Source organism: Hemiscyllium ocellatum, chromosome 1, assembly GCF_020745735.1.
Source record: "Hemiscyllium ocellatum isolate sHemOce1 chromosome 1, sHemOce1.pat.X.cur, whole genome shotgun sequence".
In the NCBI taxonomy this organism is placed as follows: Eukaryota; Metazoa; Chordata; class Chondrichthyes; order Orectolobiformes; family Hemiscylliidae; genus Hemiscyllium; species Hemiscyllium ocellatum.
The window spans coordinates 159,106,318-159,123,687 of NC_083401.1; the positions used below are offsets into that span (position 1 = coordinate 159,106,318).

General features: G+C 40.1%; 1 protein-coding gene across 2 annotated transcripts in view; it reads right to left on the reverse strand.

Moving 5' to 3' along the window:
- smad1 (SMAD family member 1) overlaps positions 1–17,370 on the reverse strand; it is a 92,916-nt gene that overhangs the window by 19,537 nt on the left and 56,009 nt on the right. For both annotated transcript variants that reach the window (XM_060827147.1, XM_060827138.1), the window contains exons 5-6: positions 4,606–4,827; positions 2,161–2,417 (exon numbers count right to left, since the gene is read on the reverse strand). In XM_060827147.1, the coding sequence (XP_060683130.1) occupies positions 2,161–2,417; positions 4,606–4,827 (479 nt within the window). The remainder of the gene's footprint in view (positions 1–2,160; positions 2,418–4,605; positions 4,828–17,370) is intronic.

Below are 17,370 nucleotides of genomic sequence, written 5' to 3' on the forward strand. Positions count from 1 at the left end.
GAGAGCAAGCTAATATTTCAAGTCTAGATGACTCTTCATCAGAGCTGCAATTTCCAAAAATTTTTGTTCTCAGCATTTCACAAGGATTTATGTTAGGCCCTATTTATCAATGTATTATATCACAAATAAGATCCATACATTCAACTTTGAAGACATAGTAAATGGCAGAGTAATTGTAGAATAGGATTCTACTTGACTCAGACAGTCCACTGCCCTAGTGAGCTTGCCAGTCAATTCCATTCCCCTGCTTTATCTCAAAGTTTACTTGCTTTAAGTGACCATCTAATTTCCTTGTAAAATCACTCATCCTATCTGCTTCCATCACCCTCGTTGTCAGGCCATTATCATTTGCTGTGAAAACAAGTTCTCTCTCGCATTTTCCCTTTATATCTTTCCATGAAAGAGAAGAAAACTCTTAACATAGTGCTGCACACTCTCATCGGATTAAAGTAGTTAATCACAAGTACCCATGTGGGAAAATGGCAGCTTGTGAGGGAACAATGTACAAAAAACATACTACCCCAAAATTAAAATAATTATAGGATTAAGTTATAAATATGAAATCATTTGATGTAAGTGTAGTTGAACTGGAAAAGCTGCCTGTTACAGCTTTCTTAGGAAAGCAGAGTCTTTAAGAGTATCGAAATTACTAAACTAGGCAGGAAGGATATTTGATAAGCTGATCTTCCATAATGGAATCTGATCTCAAAGAAGATTTGGTGAAAGAGGACCAAGAATCATCATCACCATCCCTTGGTACACTATTATTCTTCGGTATGTTCAGAAAAAAGGTTACAATTTCTTAGATGCAGAACAAATCAGCAGTTGAATCACTTGCGCCATTCTCTATAAGGACATTTCACAGGAGTGAGGTACAGATGAGAATATAGTAGAAAATGAGGACTGCAGATGCAGGAGATCAGAGTAGAGTGTGTGGTGCTGGAAAAGCACAGCACGTCAGGCAGTATCAGAGGAGCCAGAGAATCAACGTTCCGGGCCCTCCACTAGGATGAAAGACTTATGCCCAAAATGTCGATTCTCCTGCTCCTCGGATGCTGCACTTTTGCAGCACCACACTCTCAACACAGACGAGAATATGCACTCGGGAAGATTCAGACTAATTATTCTAAATAAGTAGAATAGATTTCTGTGACAGAGTAACTTTTCTCTATCATTTTCAATTACATGTATGCAAACATAAATCACATGGTACTCAAAATAAACTGCTGTATGGACAATAAAGTGAAATGAAAACTTTAATAATGTGTGCTCTTGTCCTTGCACTTTGGTATGGCAAGTAGTGGAAATGGGAACATAAAATTCCAAAGAAACTGGCAAATTTTTGAGTAGATTAACTGAGGCAGCTGAATTTCAACACAGGCAAGCATGAGGTCATCCATTTTGGACCAATAAATGAATATCTAGAAACAGGAGAGATTCAAAGATAATCATGGATCCAAGTAAACACTAAACAAAAAACTAAGGTACACAAAATAACCAGAAAAGCCACATAATTACTAGCTCTTAACTAGAGATCTAGGACATTGGGGATGGACAACTTGCTATAGCTATATAAAACCATGGCTATAACATCTAGAATACTGCTTACAATTCTGTACACTTAAGGGTATAGAGCCTTAAGGAAGGAGTGAAGCTCAGATTTATCAGTACATTAACAAGGCCAATTGAGGAGATTATATACACAAGGCTCTTAGGACTTGCAATAAACAAGAAGAAATGGTGATTTGACAGATGTTTGTAGAATTTTCCAAGAAACGGAGGATAGCTTGACAGAACCTTTTCCAATGATGGGGGAGTGAAGAAGAAAGGAAAAAGCCAGAGCAAGGTCAATGGGAAACTGAGAAAGGACAGCAGCAGTTCTAGGAAATGGAAAGGTACCCTATGCAAGAAAATACTAAATAGAAAGAATTTTACAGTAAAGGACAGGACATTCAATAGAATCTAGGAAGAAATTTCAAAATGTAAGATGAATCAGCACATTTCTTCCTTCACCCCAAACATTTACTTGACCTTCCTCCATTAACGTATCCTTCAACTGTTTTCTCCTCGCAAACATTTTCTAAGTTTCCCTTACTACTAGGTGAAAACTAGAAAAGCATCTATAACTTTACTTCAGAACTTTTGTAAAATTTTTATTACCTTCACAAAACTCATGCGTATGGTGCACATCTTGGTAAGCTCATAAACTGCTTCAAAACCATGATTTACCGACTGGGCCAAAAGCTGGGCGAACTCCTGATTGTTGAAGATCTTTAAACTGCATCCACTGGGAATCTTGCAAACAGTTGTTGGATGAAAGCCATGATGATAATTGCAGTTGCGACTTTGTACAAAAATACTACTGTCACTCAGGCACTCGGCATACACCTCTCCTCCAACATAATAAAGGTGAACACCTACAAAATCAACAGGCATAGGTTTGTGTTCCATATATTTCAAGCTACTACTTCCATTTTCCTTAACAAAAACTTAACTCCAAAGGGAATTTGCTGATCATAAAGTACTTTGAGATGTCTGAACATGTGAATACAGCACCAAATTGAGTTTTTAATGCACATTTCTAAACTTCTCTAATCATGGAAGGCTATTAGAATTGCAGCTTTTAAAGCATGTTCAAGCAAATGTACTCAGTGGATATTGCTACATCACAATACATTTGTCCTTAAGTGATACATCAGAAGTACATTTTTCAGTCTAAACTTGAGGATAATCAGTGCAGAATAGACAGCATGTTGCATTGTCAGAAAAAAAATCTTTCAAATTAAGTTGACTATGACCCTGTTGATATTTGAAAACTATTTTGCCTTCAGTTTTGAAGTACAGTAACTTGGTTCTGATTTTAGCTGGGAAAATAGCTGTTCACTCCATTCTAGACCTACGATCATAATGCTCAATTTGACCACTAAGTCATATTAGTAGTGATCCAAGGTATGAAATTTCCAGCACAAACTAGCCAGCCTCAAGCCATCTTAGCCAAATTTCTCATTCAAACACCACCAAAAAAAAAACAATTTGCACATGCACCTCAGTTACAACAGCAACATCAAATGTGAGGGGAATTATGGTGGCCTAGGGATAATACTACTGGAACAGTAATCCAGTGACTCAAGAAAACACTCTTTTGGATTTCACCATGGCAACTGGTGAAATTTAAATTTGATTAATAAAATCTAAATTGAAAACTAGTGCGATAATTTCAGTCACTATCAATTATTGGAAAATAGCAATATATCGGTTCATCATACTTTAGAGAAAGAATTCCCTTCAGGAAATCAGTCAGTCATTCCTACCTGGTCTAGGTGTGATGGATTCTTAACTGCCCTTTGAAATGGCCCATCAAATCAGTCAAGGGCAATTAAGTAGCAAATGCCGGCCTTGCCAGTGACATCCACACCCCACGAAAGAGAAAAAACATATCTCGATTGACTTTAAAGAATTTATATTACATTACAGGGATAAGTGTGAGGTGATTCACTTTGGAAGGAGCAACAGGAATAAAGAGTACTGGGCTAATGGTAAGGTTCTTGGTATTGTGACTGAGCAAAGAGATCTCTATATCCATGTACATAGATCCTTGCAAGTTGCCACCCAGATGGTTGGGTTGTTAAGGTGGCATACAGTGTTTTAGCTTTTATTGGTAGAGGGATTGAGTCTCAGAGCCATGAGATCACGTTGCAGCTGTACAAAACTCTGATGTGGCCGCACTTGGAGTATTGCGTACAGTTCTTGTCACCGCATTATAGGAAGGATGTGGAAGCTTTGGAAAGGGTTCAGAGATTTACTAAGATGTTGCCTGGTATGAAGGGAAGGTCTTATGAGGAAAGGCTGAGGGACTTGAGGCTATTTTCACTAAAGAGGAGTTTGACAGGTGACTTGAGACGTATAAGATAATCAGAGGGTTAGATAGGGTAGACAGTGAGAGCCTTTTTCCTCGGATGGCGATGGCCAGCATGAGGAGACGTAGTTTTAAAATGAGGAGTGATAACATAGGACAGAGGTCAGAGGTAGTTTCTTTACTTAGATAGTAGGGGCATGAACACACTGCCTGCAACAATAGTAGACTTGCCAACTTTAAGGGCATTTAAATGGTCACTGGTAAATATTATGGATGAAAATGGAATAGGGTAGGTTAGATGGGCTTCAGATTGTTGCACCGACCTGTGGAGCCATCGAGGACCGAAGGGCCTGTACTGCACTGTAATATTCTATGTTCTATGAAGATCATCAATAGGTAGCTGAAGACTTTGGGCCAAAGTCACTACCCTGAGGAACTCCTGCCGTAATGTCCTGGGACAGTTGTTTCCCTTATGTACTTTTTTTGCCCTGTTCCTATAAAATTTCTGTACAGAGATGGAGCCCTCTGACCAAAGGTTCTGCTGGCCAAATGCAGCCCACAGATTGTAATTCTTCCAAACCTGCCCAAGGATGAAATTTGTAAGTATTTGGTCCCCAGAGGTATTCAAAGGATAGCTGGAGTAAGAAAGTAAATTTGAGGAAGATTCCAATTGTTTGTGGAAAGGGTCCAGGAACTGGAGCTCCTATTTATGCAACACCTCCCATGGAACTTAAAAATTGAGCAATTACCTTTGCCAATATGTCTCCTGGTGTTTTCAATAGTTGAATTACGATTCACATTGGACAGAAGCCCAAGGCAGAATCTATTCTTGTTGTTAGAAGGATCAGTAAAACCATCCACCAAGACACTAGTAGAGGAAGCCTGGAAAGCTTCTCCCACACGGTTATTCAGCTCATAATAGACAATAGAGCACCAGTGTTTTGGTTCCTCATAAGCAACTGGTTGAACATCTGCAGAAGAAAACTTACCATTAACATACATATCTCAACCCAGTTGCAGTAATCAGTTTAATATCCTTTATTCTTTTAAAAAAAGTACTTAATTTCTAACTTATTTAGAGCATATAGACGTAGCATTTTTTTTAAACTAACATTTCGCAACTTTTACTAACACCTCTTAATTATGCAAACAGACCGGACTGCCATTTTTAATCATATCAGGAGTAGCAACCAGCATGTAGCACATGTGTTAACCCATCACCTGTCTCCCAGGATAGAGGCCCCTCAAAGCTTTGTGTACTATAGGTAAAACAACGTAACACCATAGTAATGGAATTTTAATATACGCAAGAACTGTGAATTAAAAGGATCTGTACTTTGGGATTCTATTGCCTGCTTGAACTTGTGATACTTGGGGTTGCTGAATAAGTTATCCCTCTCAGAAATTTTCTAAAGCCTGGTTGTTAGACTCCCCTTACTTACCAAACATTCCCATCTTGCTGCACTCACAAAGGAGTTACAAGTTCCAGAAAACTGGAAATTCAAATTATTAAAAGGATAAAATGACTTATGAAAACATTTTCAAAAAGCATCAAGAGCAGCAGGATCCTGTGACCAGATTATGCAGAGATGAATTTATACGGACTTTTTCCAATTTAAATGTGGATATAGAAACTTGACAGTTGACAAAACAATCAGCATTACAAAAGTCTGACTATCAGTGAATGGCATGTATAGGAAGTACAACAAGTTAGCAAGCAAAGTTCATTGAGGTTTGTAAAACTTTGAGGAGATTTTTTCAAATCACAAGATGACCAAACGGCTATCCTTAGAGCTCGAGTTTGTGCTAAAAACTTACAAGCAGAAATGTCAAAACCTCCAGTCATAGCCTCAGCAGACTTGCAGAGTCTTAGAGGGTGAAGCACCTTGTCATCAACCATTGGATGCTGGCACTTAAAAGCTCACCTATGAAAGGCTCAGAAAATTGAAGAATTTAAATACTCTCAATCTCTGCAAAGACATGCATAGAGAGCCAAAAGGCTTCAAAACCTAGTCAAACAGCCCAGATGGCTGATGATTACAAGTTTGTCCACAATCCCTGATACCAAGGTATTCTTCTCAGGTTGTTAACAAAGTGGGAGGGTAATAGAAAGGAACAGTGAGGACAAGAATCATTAGGAACACAAGGGGTCCTCTCCTCAGGCCAAAATGCTAAGAGTAGAAGTGATGCCCAAAAGCTAATGTGCTTCCATTGCCATAAGATAGAACTAGTTGGTTTAAACCAAACTGTAGGCCAGTGGTAATATTAGGGGCTACAGGAGAGGATGCACCAGAAAATCAAATAGATGTTAAAGCAATGGCACTGGTAAATGTGTTCCCTCAGAACCAACTTAAATGGAGGTTTAAGTTCCTCCAACAAAACAAGTTAATGTTTAAAGACACACTGGGGCAGCTCAGACATTGACGGTAGCTGATAATGATTCGTGTTCGAGGTAATTTGATTAAAGAAAAACAGTGGATATTCATTGGATTAATGAATCAGTTTCCTTGTATAAAAAGTTGTTTCAAAGTAGCCTAGGAATTGGAGTAAAGATAGTGGAAATTATTCAGCGTTTATTGAAATGGTAGATTTTACAACGGTTTATGATTTGGCTGGTGTAGATGGCATCATGCTGACCATTATGTTGCACCTGGCACCTTACCATGTTGATCTTGCCAAACTCTCTAAAATGACTGTGGCCACTAACAACAAGCAGCATACTGTCAATAATTAACAAATATAAAGAAAAAAAGTGCCAAAAATGATGAGAGGTATGTGATAGATGAAAATCTTAAACAGTTGTGAAGGCATGAGCATCTGCCAATAAATTAAGATACTTGAAGGAGGACGAGTAACAGCTAAATGATAAATTTGTAGATGCAAATTCAGTAAGACAGATTCTGAATTAAAACTTAACTTAAAGTATCACGAGCCACAAGAAAGTAGGAAAACACCTTCAACAATGAAAGGAAAAACAGCTTATGAACCTCTGAAACTTCCTTTTTTTGGACTTTGCATTTGCGGGATGTGGACGTCACTGACTGCCCTTAGTTACCCTTGAGAAGGTGGTGGTGAGCTGTCTTCTTGAACTGCTGCTGTCCATCTGCTGTGGATTGCTTATAATGCCATTAGGGAGGGATTTCCAGGATTGACCAAGCAATGAAGGAACAGCAATATATTTCCAAATCAGGATGATAAGTGGCTTGGAGAAGAACTTGAAGGTGGAGTGATGTTCCCATTGATCTGCTGCCTATGACCTTGTAGATGGAAGTGGTCATGGGTTTGGAAGGTACTATCTCAGGATCTTTGGTGAATTCGTGCAGTGCATCTTGCAGATAGTACACACTGCTGCTATTCAGTGATGGTGGTGGAGGGAGTGTACATAATGGCAATCCAGTAGCTGCTTTGTCCTGGATGGTGTCAAGCTTCTCGAGTGTTTTTGGAGCGACACTCATCCAGACATGTGGTGAATATTCCATCACTCTCTGAACATGTGCCTTGTAGATGGTGGACAGAGTTTGGGGATCAGGAGTACATTACTCACAGCAGTATTTGTGGACTCTGCCCTGCTTTTCTAGCCACTGTAGTTATGTGGTGAGTCCTGTTGAATTTCTGGTCAATGAAAATGCCCAGAAAATTGATAGCAGGGGATTCAGTGATGGTAATACTATAGAATGTCATGGGGCAGTGGTTAGATGGACTCTTATTGACGATGGACATAGCTGGCATTTTGTGGCACAGATGTTATTTACCACTTCTTGATCTTGTTGCATTTGGATATGGACTGCTTCAGTATCTGAGTAGTCAACAAATGGTACGAAACACTGTGCAATCATTGGTGAACATTCCCTCACCTTATGATGGAAGGAAAGTTTTTGATAAAGCAGCTGAAGATGGTTGGGCCTCGGACACTAGGACACTACCCTAAGGAACACCTGCAGAGATGTCCTGGAACTGCAAAAGGAGCAATGAATGTTTTTCAATTCTAGTGTTATTCGGAGAACAAACTATGAGATCCACAGTATGGAAGAATAAATCCATACTTTAAAAGTAGCAGGAATCCAGGCAGATGAGCAATTCACAAAAGATTGCGAAAAACCCCAACAGGATTAGAAAGACGTCATTTGAAAATTATGTGGGCAAGGAATCTGTAAGCATCGCTCAGAAAGAATTAAGCTTATTCAGAATACTATCAAGAGAAAAAAAAATCCCAGAAATTATCAGTGATCAATGTCAACAGGAATACAGCACATTTGTTTGAACATAAAAACATGTCAGTAAATTTCTCAAATCAGCCAAAAGGGGCTTTTGATTGGAAAAGAAAGGAGTTGCTGACACACCAAGAACCCATTTTCATCTTGCTGTCTGAAACAGAGTACTAATCATGTTTGAATACAGCAAATGAATTTAAAGATGGAAGGACTTTTCCAGCTGACAAAAAAGAACAACAATTGGACTGTGGACTTAACTGATACATTCTTTGCAGAATGTAAGGAAGGGATTAGAATAAAAAAGCTGCCATGTATTGCATTAATACCCTGCTAATCCTATTTTTAATGCGTATATGTTGTTGCTTGCATTAAGTTTTCATAATTTTGCATTATGATACAAGTGTAAAAATGAAAATGTTTTCTGTACAATATGTAATGAATCTTGTTAGAAATTTATTGAGAATTTGCTCTCCCTGTATAGAAACATTCAATATGGTGAAGCTCGCTCTCCCCTCCAAAGGTAGTGGTGTTATGTGGACATGTGTGACTTTTCAAGGACACATTGTACATTTTAAACCTTGCATTAATCAATTAACTACCTTTGCTCAAGCAAATTTTTATTTTTTTTTACAAGGATCTACTTCTTAATTGGTAAAATTAAGGAAATATGGCTAACTTGTTTCTGATACTGAGTGAGCTACATAGAGTTTAAGACTATGGAAAGGGAATGACAGCGGTATTGTCACTAGTCGAGTAATCCAGAAACCCAGCAGTGTTCTGATGTCCTGGATATGAATCCCACCACAACAGATGGTTGAATATGAAAACAATAGTATGGAATTAGAAGTCTAGTAATGACCATGAAACCACTACTGGTTTTCTTAGAAATCCATCTCCTTTACTAGTGCTCTTCAGAGAAGGAAACTGCCATCCTTACCTGGACTGGCTTACATACTAGTCCATTCCCATGTGACTCTTAACTGCTCTCTGAAATGGCTTAGAAAGCTAACCACTGCAAAGTGTTGAAAAAGAAATGAAACTAGATGTGGACCAGGTGATCCTGACTAAGGCATCATAAACACAATACCTGGAAACTAAATGCCAAAACTGGGTGAGCTGTCTCACAGCTTAGTCAAGCAAACCCTAACTGTCAAACTCTCAATCAGTTGACTGATTGAACCATCTTGGCCTTCTCCAGATGTCTCCAGCATCACAGATGCTACTCTTCAGCAAATTTGAGTCATTACACGATTTCAAGAAACAGCCAGAAGTATTCGACATGGTACAGGATATAGGCTCAGGCAACATTCCAACATAATACTGCAGACATATGCTACAGAATTTGCAATCCCCACACCAAGCCCTATTCATGACAGCTACAACACGGGTATCTACTCAATGTGGAAAATTGTCCAGGCACGCCCAGTACACAAAAAGCAGTTCAAATCCAACCACCCCTTCTGTCTAAATCAATCATCAATAAAGGGGTGTGGGTTTCATCAATAGTGCTATCAAACATCACAGGCTTAACAATAATCTGCTCAGTAATGCTCAGTTTGGGTTCCATTAGGGACCTTAACTCCTGACCTCATTACAACCTTACTTCAAACATGACCAAATCAGCTGAACACTTCAGAGGTAAGAGTCACTGTCCTTAAGATCAATGCCACATTTGACGAAGTGGAGCATCAGGTAGCCCTAGCAAAACTGAAGCGACTGGGAACTGCTGGTAGTGGTGTTTTGGGAGTTCAAGATAGATAATTTAATCAACCTATATAGAGATAAGATTACATTTCTCTGGAGCAGGTGGGGGTTGAACTTGGACCTCTTAAATCACAAGAGCCCTTAGCAATTCCACAAGGTGATGTCCCTAGATCCAACTATAATTCATCTGCTTCATCAGTGTCTTTCTCTCCATCACAAGGTACAAAGTGGAGATGTTTGATGTTTGCACAATGTTCAACACAATTCGTAACCTGAGTCACTGAAGCAGTCTATGCTTAAATGCAGCAATATCCAGGTTTGGGCTGACAACAGCATTCATGCGGTGTCAGATTATGGCTATCCCTAACAAAAAAGATATCTAACCACTGCCCCTTGACCTCTGAAGGTATTCCCCCATATGGCACATTTTTCCACATACTCCCCCACCAACCTGTTGAGTGCAGCTCCAGCAACATGAAGAAGCTTGACATCATCCAAGACAAAGCAACTTGTTTGACTGGTGCCAAATCCAACAGTATTCAGTCACACCACTGGCAATGCACAGTAGCAGCAGTGTACACCATCTACAAGATGCACTGCAGAAATTCACCACGGTTCCTTAGAAAGCCCCTTCCAAATCCTAGATGGTAGTGATCGTAGAAGGACAAGGCCAAACTATTCATGATCCTGACTTGAAAATGTACCACCATTATTTCAATGTCACTAGGTTAAAATTCTAAAAACCTGTTCTAAATACATTATGATCTACCTACACCAAATAAATTGCAGAAGTTCTAAAATCTAGCACACCGTCACTTTCTCAAAGGCCACTAGGGATGGGTTACCTAGCTGTAAATATTAAACTAGGTTTATTGAAAATGTGAAGTATAAGGCAACATGCTGAAAATGTATAGCTGTCGTCATTGGTCAAACTTTGCAGGAATTAAGGTCAGTAATACTACTGCTCAATGGATAAATCTAGATTTCCTAGGAAACAAAGTGTGGAAATAAAACTCTTTGGTGATGGATGATTCACACATCAATAACTACCTTTGACTTGCTTGTAACTTAAATTGGACAAAGATGTGCTCAAAGTAAGAATTTCAAATGTTGATCTCATTTCTCAGAAGACCCTAGCACAGCTCACCAATCCATAACTGTACAGACCCATATTGCAGTAAGCAGCAGGTGCATTAATGATTGCAGTTTCCACGATCTCTAAATTCCAAGTCATGAACAATTGCATGAAGAATACTCGACCTGAGTCCTAGAAATTTGCCTGTATAAATTTAGGTAGACCAGAGACCCTTAGAACAGTCCATTCAGTTTAACTTGCCAACATTTTTCCAAAACCAGCTTTCAGATATCTTTCATGGATCATAGTCAGGGCAACAGCACTGTGGCTCTTCCTAGGACAACCCAACCATTAGCAAACTGCGACCAGAAAAGGACAAAGTATTCAAGATGTATAGTCACTAGTACAATTTGCTCCAAACTGTATTCTGTCTTTCGGTTATCTGGTTTAACATGCAATTGACTTTTGGTTATTACTTTGCAATGTTTGGACAATTTGAGCACAATCAAGGTTCCCTAGTGTACTTTAAAACTTTATTTGAATTATTATATCAATCATGGTGTACATGGGGCCCATACTAACTTCCAATGTTTAGTACTTTGCAATCTGCTGAAGAATACAGATTGCTGTTCATGCCCAGCCAATCTGGCTTTCACTTACTTCCACATGGTTAATTTTTAATGCCCTCTGAAGTGTTCTAGCAAAACTGCCACCAAAAGGATTACTACAAAGTCACCAAAATAAATGGGCTTACCAGTAATCCACATATTTTTGAAGATAAAATTTAGGTATTCTCAGCCCGGTTATCACTGATGCTCTCAAGCATCTGTTATTTCTTTGGGGACATGAATACAAATCACATCACTCAAATGGTAGAATTTAAACCCAAGGAATAAGTCCATCCAAATTAAAAAGTTTTTTTTAAAACCACCATCACTGTTAGATTGCTGTAAAAATTCATCAGGTTCATTCGTATTTTTTAGGGAAGGAAATCTGCCACGCTTATTTGGTCTTTTAACTCTAAACTGACACAATGTGGCAAACCCTTGACCAGAAATAGCTGAGTCCTAAGGCTCTAGTGTACTAAGTCACATCAGAAAATTCAAAAACTAAAATTTACACAGCAATAAACAGCTCACCGATGCTCAGTCTGGAGAGTAGCAGGGCCACATACCTCCTGATCTCATCACAAACTTGGTCCATCATAGAAAAAAAAGCTGAATTCAAAGATACACATTGTGTATAACTTCCTAGACATCACAACAGCTTTTGACTAAAGTGGTTGTAAGTAGTCCCAGTTAAACAGAAATCAGTTGAACCAGGTGAAAAATGCCCACTGGTTGGCTTCATCACTGTCAAAAATCAACCAATTCAGCTCAGGATATCTCTGGAGGAGTTTGTCAGGCTAATTTCTAGTCCCCAGCCAAGGGCTGCCACTTCAATGACTTTACTTATATCATAAGTTCAGAAATGGGGATGTTTTCAGATGTCTGTGAAGTGCTTGTTATCAAAAATGATTTGTCAGAAATAGAACCATCCATGTCCATATACAGCAAGACCTAACCATCATTCAAGTTTGAGCTGAAACTGACATAACGTATGTTACACCAGTTCCAGACAACAAAAAAAAGAGAATATTCCCTCATTATTCAATCGTATTGTCAATTATTAAAATCCTGTGGGTTACCATTGACTAATCTCAACTAGACCAGACATAAATAATGCAACTAAAACAGGTGAGAGGCAAAGATTCTACAGCAAATGGCTCTTATGGTCTCAGCAAAGCTTGTTTATCTTTACATGCATCATGGAATATTTTTCATTTGTCCAGCTGAGTGCAACTCCAAAAACACTCAAGAACCCTGACATCCAGGGCTAAACAGCCTGCTTGATTAGCATTCCAACCACCTCAAAAATTCACCCCCTCTACTTCACTACTGCTGCATGTCTGCACTGTTGCAATTTGGGATGGGAAATAAATGTTGGCCTAGCCAACATATGGAAAAGTCAATTCTGAAGAGAAGTCATAACAGACTCTAAACATTAGCTCTTGTTTCTCTCTCCACAGATGATGCAAGATCTGCAGGATTTTGCTAGCCTTCTGTGTTTGTGCCACTATTGGAAGTATGTTTCCAAGACTCTCACCATATTGACTTGGAACAATAATTGCTGTTACTTCAAAGGGTCAAAATCCTGACTCCCTCCGCACAGCAGTGCAAGTGTGCTTACACCAATAGGACTGCAGCAGTTCGATTAACAGCTAGGGATGAGCAACAATGTTGTGGCTGTCACATTCCAAAAGGATTCTTTTATAAAATGAATCAGGGTGCACAAATTGGACAGCTGCCCCACAATCCAATCAAATAATAAATTGAGTACATTTACAGAATCTCAAGATCCATCCACTACTCCTGACCTCTGCAGGGCATATTCTATCTAGCCAGACCATCCCTGGCTCAAAGGAGCAAGTGTAGAAGGACACATCTACAACAGCAAAAAGATAAAAAGACTAAGATAAAATACAAAGCTACTACATCAGCATGAACTCTGCCAAAAATCAAGTTATAAATAGAGGTGAGCACTTCCACAAGCAACAGTGTTCATCCAGTTGAGAATGATTGTGTACAGCTAGGTAATCAAGCGGGTGAGGCATCAATGCTTTCAACAGTGGTATCAAAAACCACAGTGCAATCTAACACTCGAGTATCAGGTCAGAAACCACAACACCAGGTTATAGTCAGAGATGTACAGCATGGAAACAGACCCTTCAGTCCAACCCATACATGCTGACCAGATATCCCAACCCGATCTAGTCCCACCTGCCAGCACCCGACCCGTATCCCTCCAAACCCTTCCTATTCATATACCCATCCAAATGCCTCTTAAATGTTGCAATTGTACCAGCCTCCACCACGTCCTCTGGCAGCTCATTCCATGCACGTACCACCCTCTGCGTAAAAATGTTGCCCCTTAGGTCTCTTTTATATCTTTCCCCCCCTCACCCTAAACCTATGCCCTCTAGTTCTGGACTCCCTAACCAGGGAAAAGACTGCCCATTTATCCTATCTACACCCCTCATAATTTTGTAAACCTCTATAAGGTCACCCCTCAGCCTCCGACGCTCCCAGGAAAACAGCCCCAGCCTGTTCAGCCTCTCCCTATAGCTCAAATCCTCCAACCCTGGCTACATCCTTGTAAATCTTTTCTGAACCCTTTCAAGTTTCATAACATCTTTCCGATAGGAAGGAGAACAGAACTGCACGCAATATTCCAACAGTGGCCTAACCAATGTCCTGTACAGCCGCAACATGACCTCCCAACTTCTGTACTCAATACTCTGACCAATAAAGGAAAGCATATCAAACGCCTTCTTCACTATCCTATCTACCTGCGACTCCACTTTCAAGGAGCTTTGAACCTGCACTCCAAGGTCTCTTTGTTCAGCAACACTCCCTAGGAACTTACCATTAAGTGTATAAGTCCTGCTAAGATTTGCTTTCCCAAAATGGAGCACTTCGCATTTATCGGAATTAAACTCCATCTGCCACTTCTCAGCCCATTGGCCCATCTGGTCCAGATCCTGTTGTAATCTGAGGTAACCCTCTTTGCTGTCCACTACACCTCCAATTTTGGTGTCATCTGCAAACTTACTAATTGTACCTCTTATGCTCGCATCCAAATCTTTTAACAAAACGACCAAAATGTAGAGGACCCAGCACCGATCCTTGTGGCACTCCACTGGTCACAGGCCTCCAGTCTGAAAAACAACCCCCCACTACCACCCTCTGTCTTCTACCTTTGAGCCAGTTCTGTATCCAAATGGCGAGTTCTCCCTGTATTCCGTGAGATCTAACCTTGCTAATCAGTCTCCCACGTGGAACCTTGTTGAATGCCTTACTGAAGTCCATATAGATCATATCCACTGCTCTGCCCTCATCAATCATCTTTGTTACTTCTTCAAAAAAACTCAATCGAGTTTGTGAGACATGATTTTCCACGCACAAAGCCATGCTGACTATCCTGAATCAGTCCTTACCTTTACAAATACATACATATCCTGTCCCTCAGAATTCCCTCCAACAACTTGCCCACCACCGAGGTCAGGCTCACCGGTCGATAGTTCCCTGGCTTGTCTTTACCGCCCTTCTTAAACAGTGGCACCACATTTGCCAACCTCCCGTCTTCCGGCACTTCACCTGTGACTATCGATGATACAAATATCTCAGCAAGAGGCCCAGCAATCACTTCTCCAGCTTCCCACAGTTCTCGGGTACACCTGATCAGGTCTTGGGGATTTATCCACCTTTAACCATTTCAAGACACTTCCTCCTCTGTAATCTGGACATTTTGCAAGATGTCACCATCTATTTCCCTACAGGCTATATCTTCCATATCCTTTTCCATAGTAAATACTGATGCAAAATATCCATTTAGTATCTCCCCCATTTTCTGTGGCTCCACACAAAGGCTGCCTTGCTGATCTTTGAGGGGCTCTATTCTCTCTCTAGTTACCCTTTTGTCCTTAAGATATTTGTAAAAACCCTTTGGATTGTCCTTAATTGTATTTGCCAACACTATCTCATGTCCCCATTTTGCCCTCCTGATTTCCCTCTCAAGTATACTCCTATTTTCTTTATACTCTAAGGACTCACACGATCTACCCTGTCTATACCGGACATATGCTTCCTTCTTTTTCTTAAACAAATCCTCAATTTCTTTAGTCATCCAGCATTCCCTACACCTAGCAGCCTTCCCTTTCACCCTGACAGGAATATGCTTTCTCTGGATTCTTATGATCTCACTTCTGAAGGCTTCCCATTTTGCCGCTGTCCTTTTACCTTCGAACATCTTCCTCCAATCAACTTTCGAAAGTTCTTGCATAATACCGTCAAAATTGGACTTTCTCCAATTTAGAACTTCAACTTTTAGATCTGGTCTATTCTTTTCCATCACTATTTTAAATCTAATAGAATTATAGTTGCTGGCCCCAAAGTGCTTCCCCACTGACACCTCAGTCACCTGCCCTGCCTTATTTCTCAAGAGTAGGTCAAGTTTTGCACCTTCTCTAGTAGGTACATCAACATACTGAATCAGAAAATTGTCTTGTACGCAAGAAATTCCTCTCCATCTAAACCTTTAACACTATGGCAGTCCCAGTCGATGTTTGGAAAGTTAAAATCCATAACTACCCTATTATTCTTACAGATAGCTGAGATCTCCTTACAAGTTTGTTTCTCAATTTCCCTCTGACTATTGGGGGGGGTCTATAATACAATCCCAATAAGGTGATCATTCCTTTCTTATTTCTCAGTTCCACCCAAACAACTTCCCTGGATGTATTTCCAGGAATATCCTCCCTCAGCACAGCTGTAATGTTATCCCTTATCAAAAATTCCACTCTCCCTCCTCTCTTGCCTCCCCTTCTATCTTTTCTATGGCACTTGTATCCCGGAACATTAAGCTGCTAGTCCTGCCCATCCCTGAGCCATGTTTCCGTAATTGCTATGATATCCCAGTCCCATGTTCCTAACCATGCCCTGCGTTCATCTGCTTTCCCTGTTAGGCCCCTTGCATTGAAATAAATGCAGTTCAATTTATTAGTCCTACCTTGTCCCTGCCTGCCCTGACTATTTGACTTACTTCTGTTCTCAGCTGTACCCATCTCAGTTCGATCTCTTTCTTCACTATCTCCCTGGGTCCCACGCACCCCCCCGCCGCCTTACTAGTTTAAATCGTCGTTGTTTCCACAAGTTAAAATCTAATACAGAAAAGTCTAACATAGATAATTACTGCTTTATGAACCGCTTATCAACCAACTCCTTCCAAAACTTCACTGAAATTGGTCAATATTGTGATTAAACAATACTTGATTAATACTTGATAGACCAGTGAGCCTTACTTCTGTTGTAGGAAAGATTTTGGAAAGGATCATCTAGTAAGCAACAATTTGATTTCAGATAGTCAACATGGTTTCGTCAAGGGCAGGTCGTGTCTCACAAACCTCTGAGTTTTTTGAGAAGGTGACCAAGCATGTGGATGAGGGTAGGGCAGTTGACGTGATATACATGGGCTTCAGTAAAGCCTTTGATAAAGTTCAAAATGGTAGGCTGTTGGAGAAAATGCAGTGGCATGGGATTGAAGGTGATTTAGCAGTTTGGATTAGAAACTGGCTTTCTGAAAGGAGGTGAGTGGTGGTTGATGGAAAATATTCAGTCTGGAGTCCGGTTACTAGTGGTGTGCCACAAGGATCTGTTCTGGAACCAGTGCTGTTTGTCATTTTTATAAATGACTCAGACGCAGGCATAGGTGGATGAATTAGTAAATTTGCAGGCGACACTAAAGTCAGTGGAGTAGTTGACAGTTTGGAAGAATGTTACAGGTTGCAGGGGGATTTGGATAAACTGCAGAATTGGGCTGAGGGGTGGCAAATGGAGTTCAATGCAGATAAATATGTGAGGTGATGCACTTTGGGAAGAATAACAGGAAGGCAGAATACTGGGTCAATGGAAAGATTCTTGGTAGTG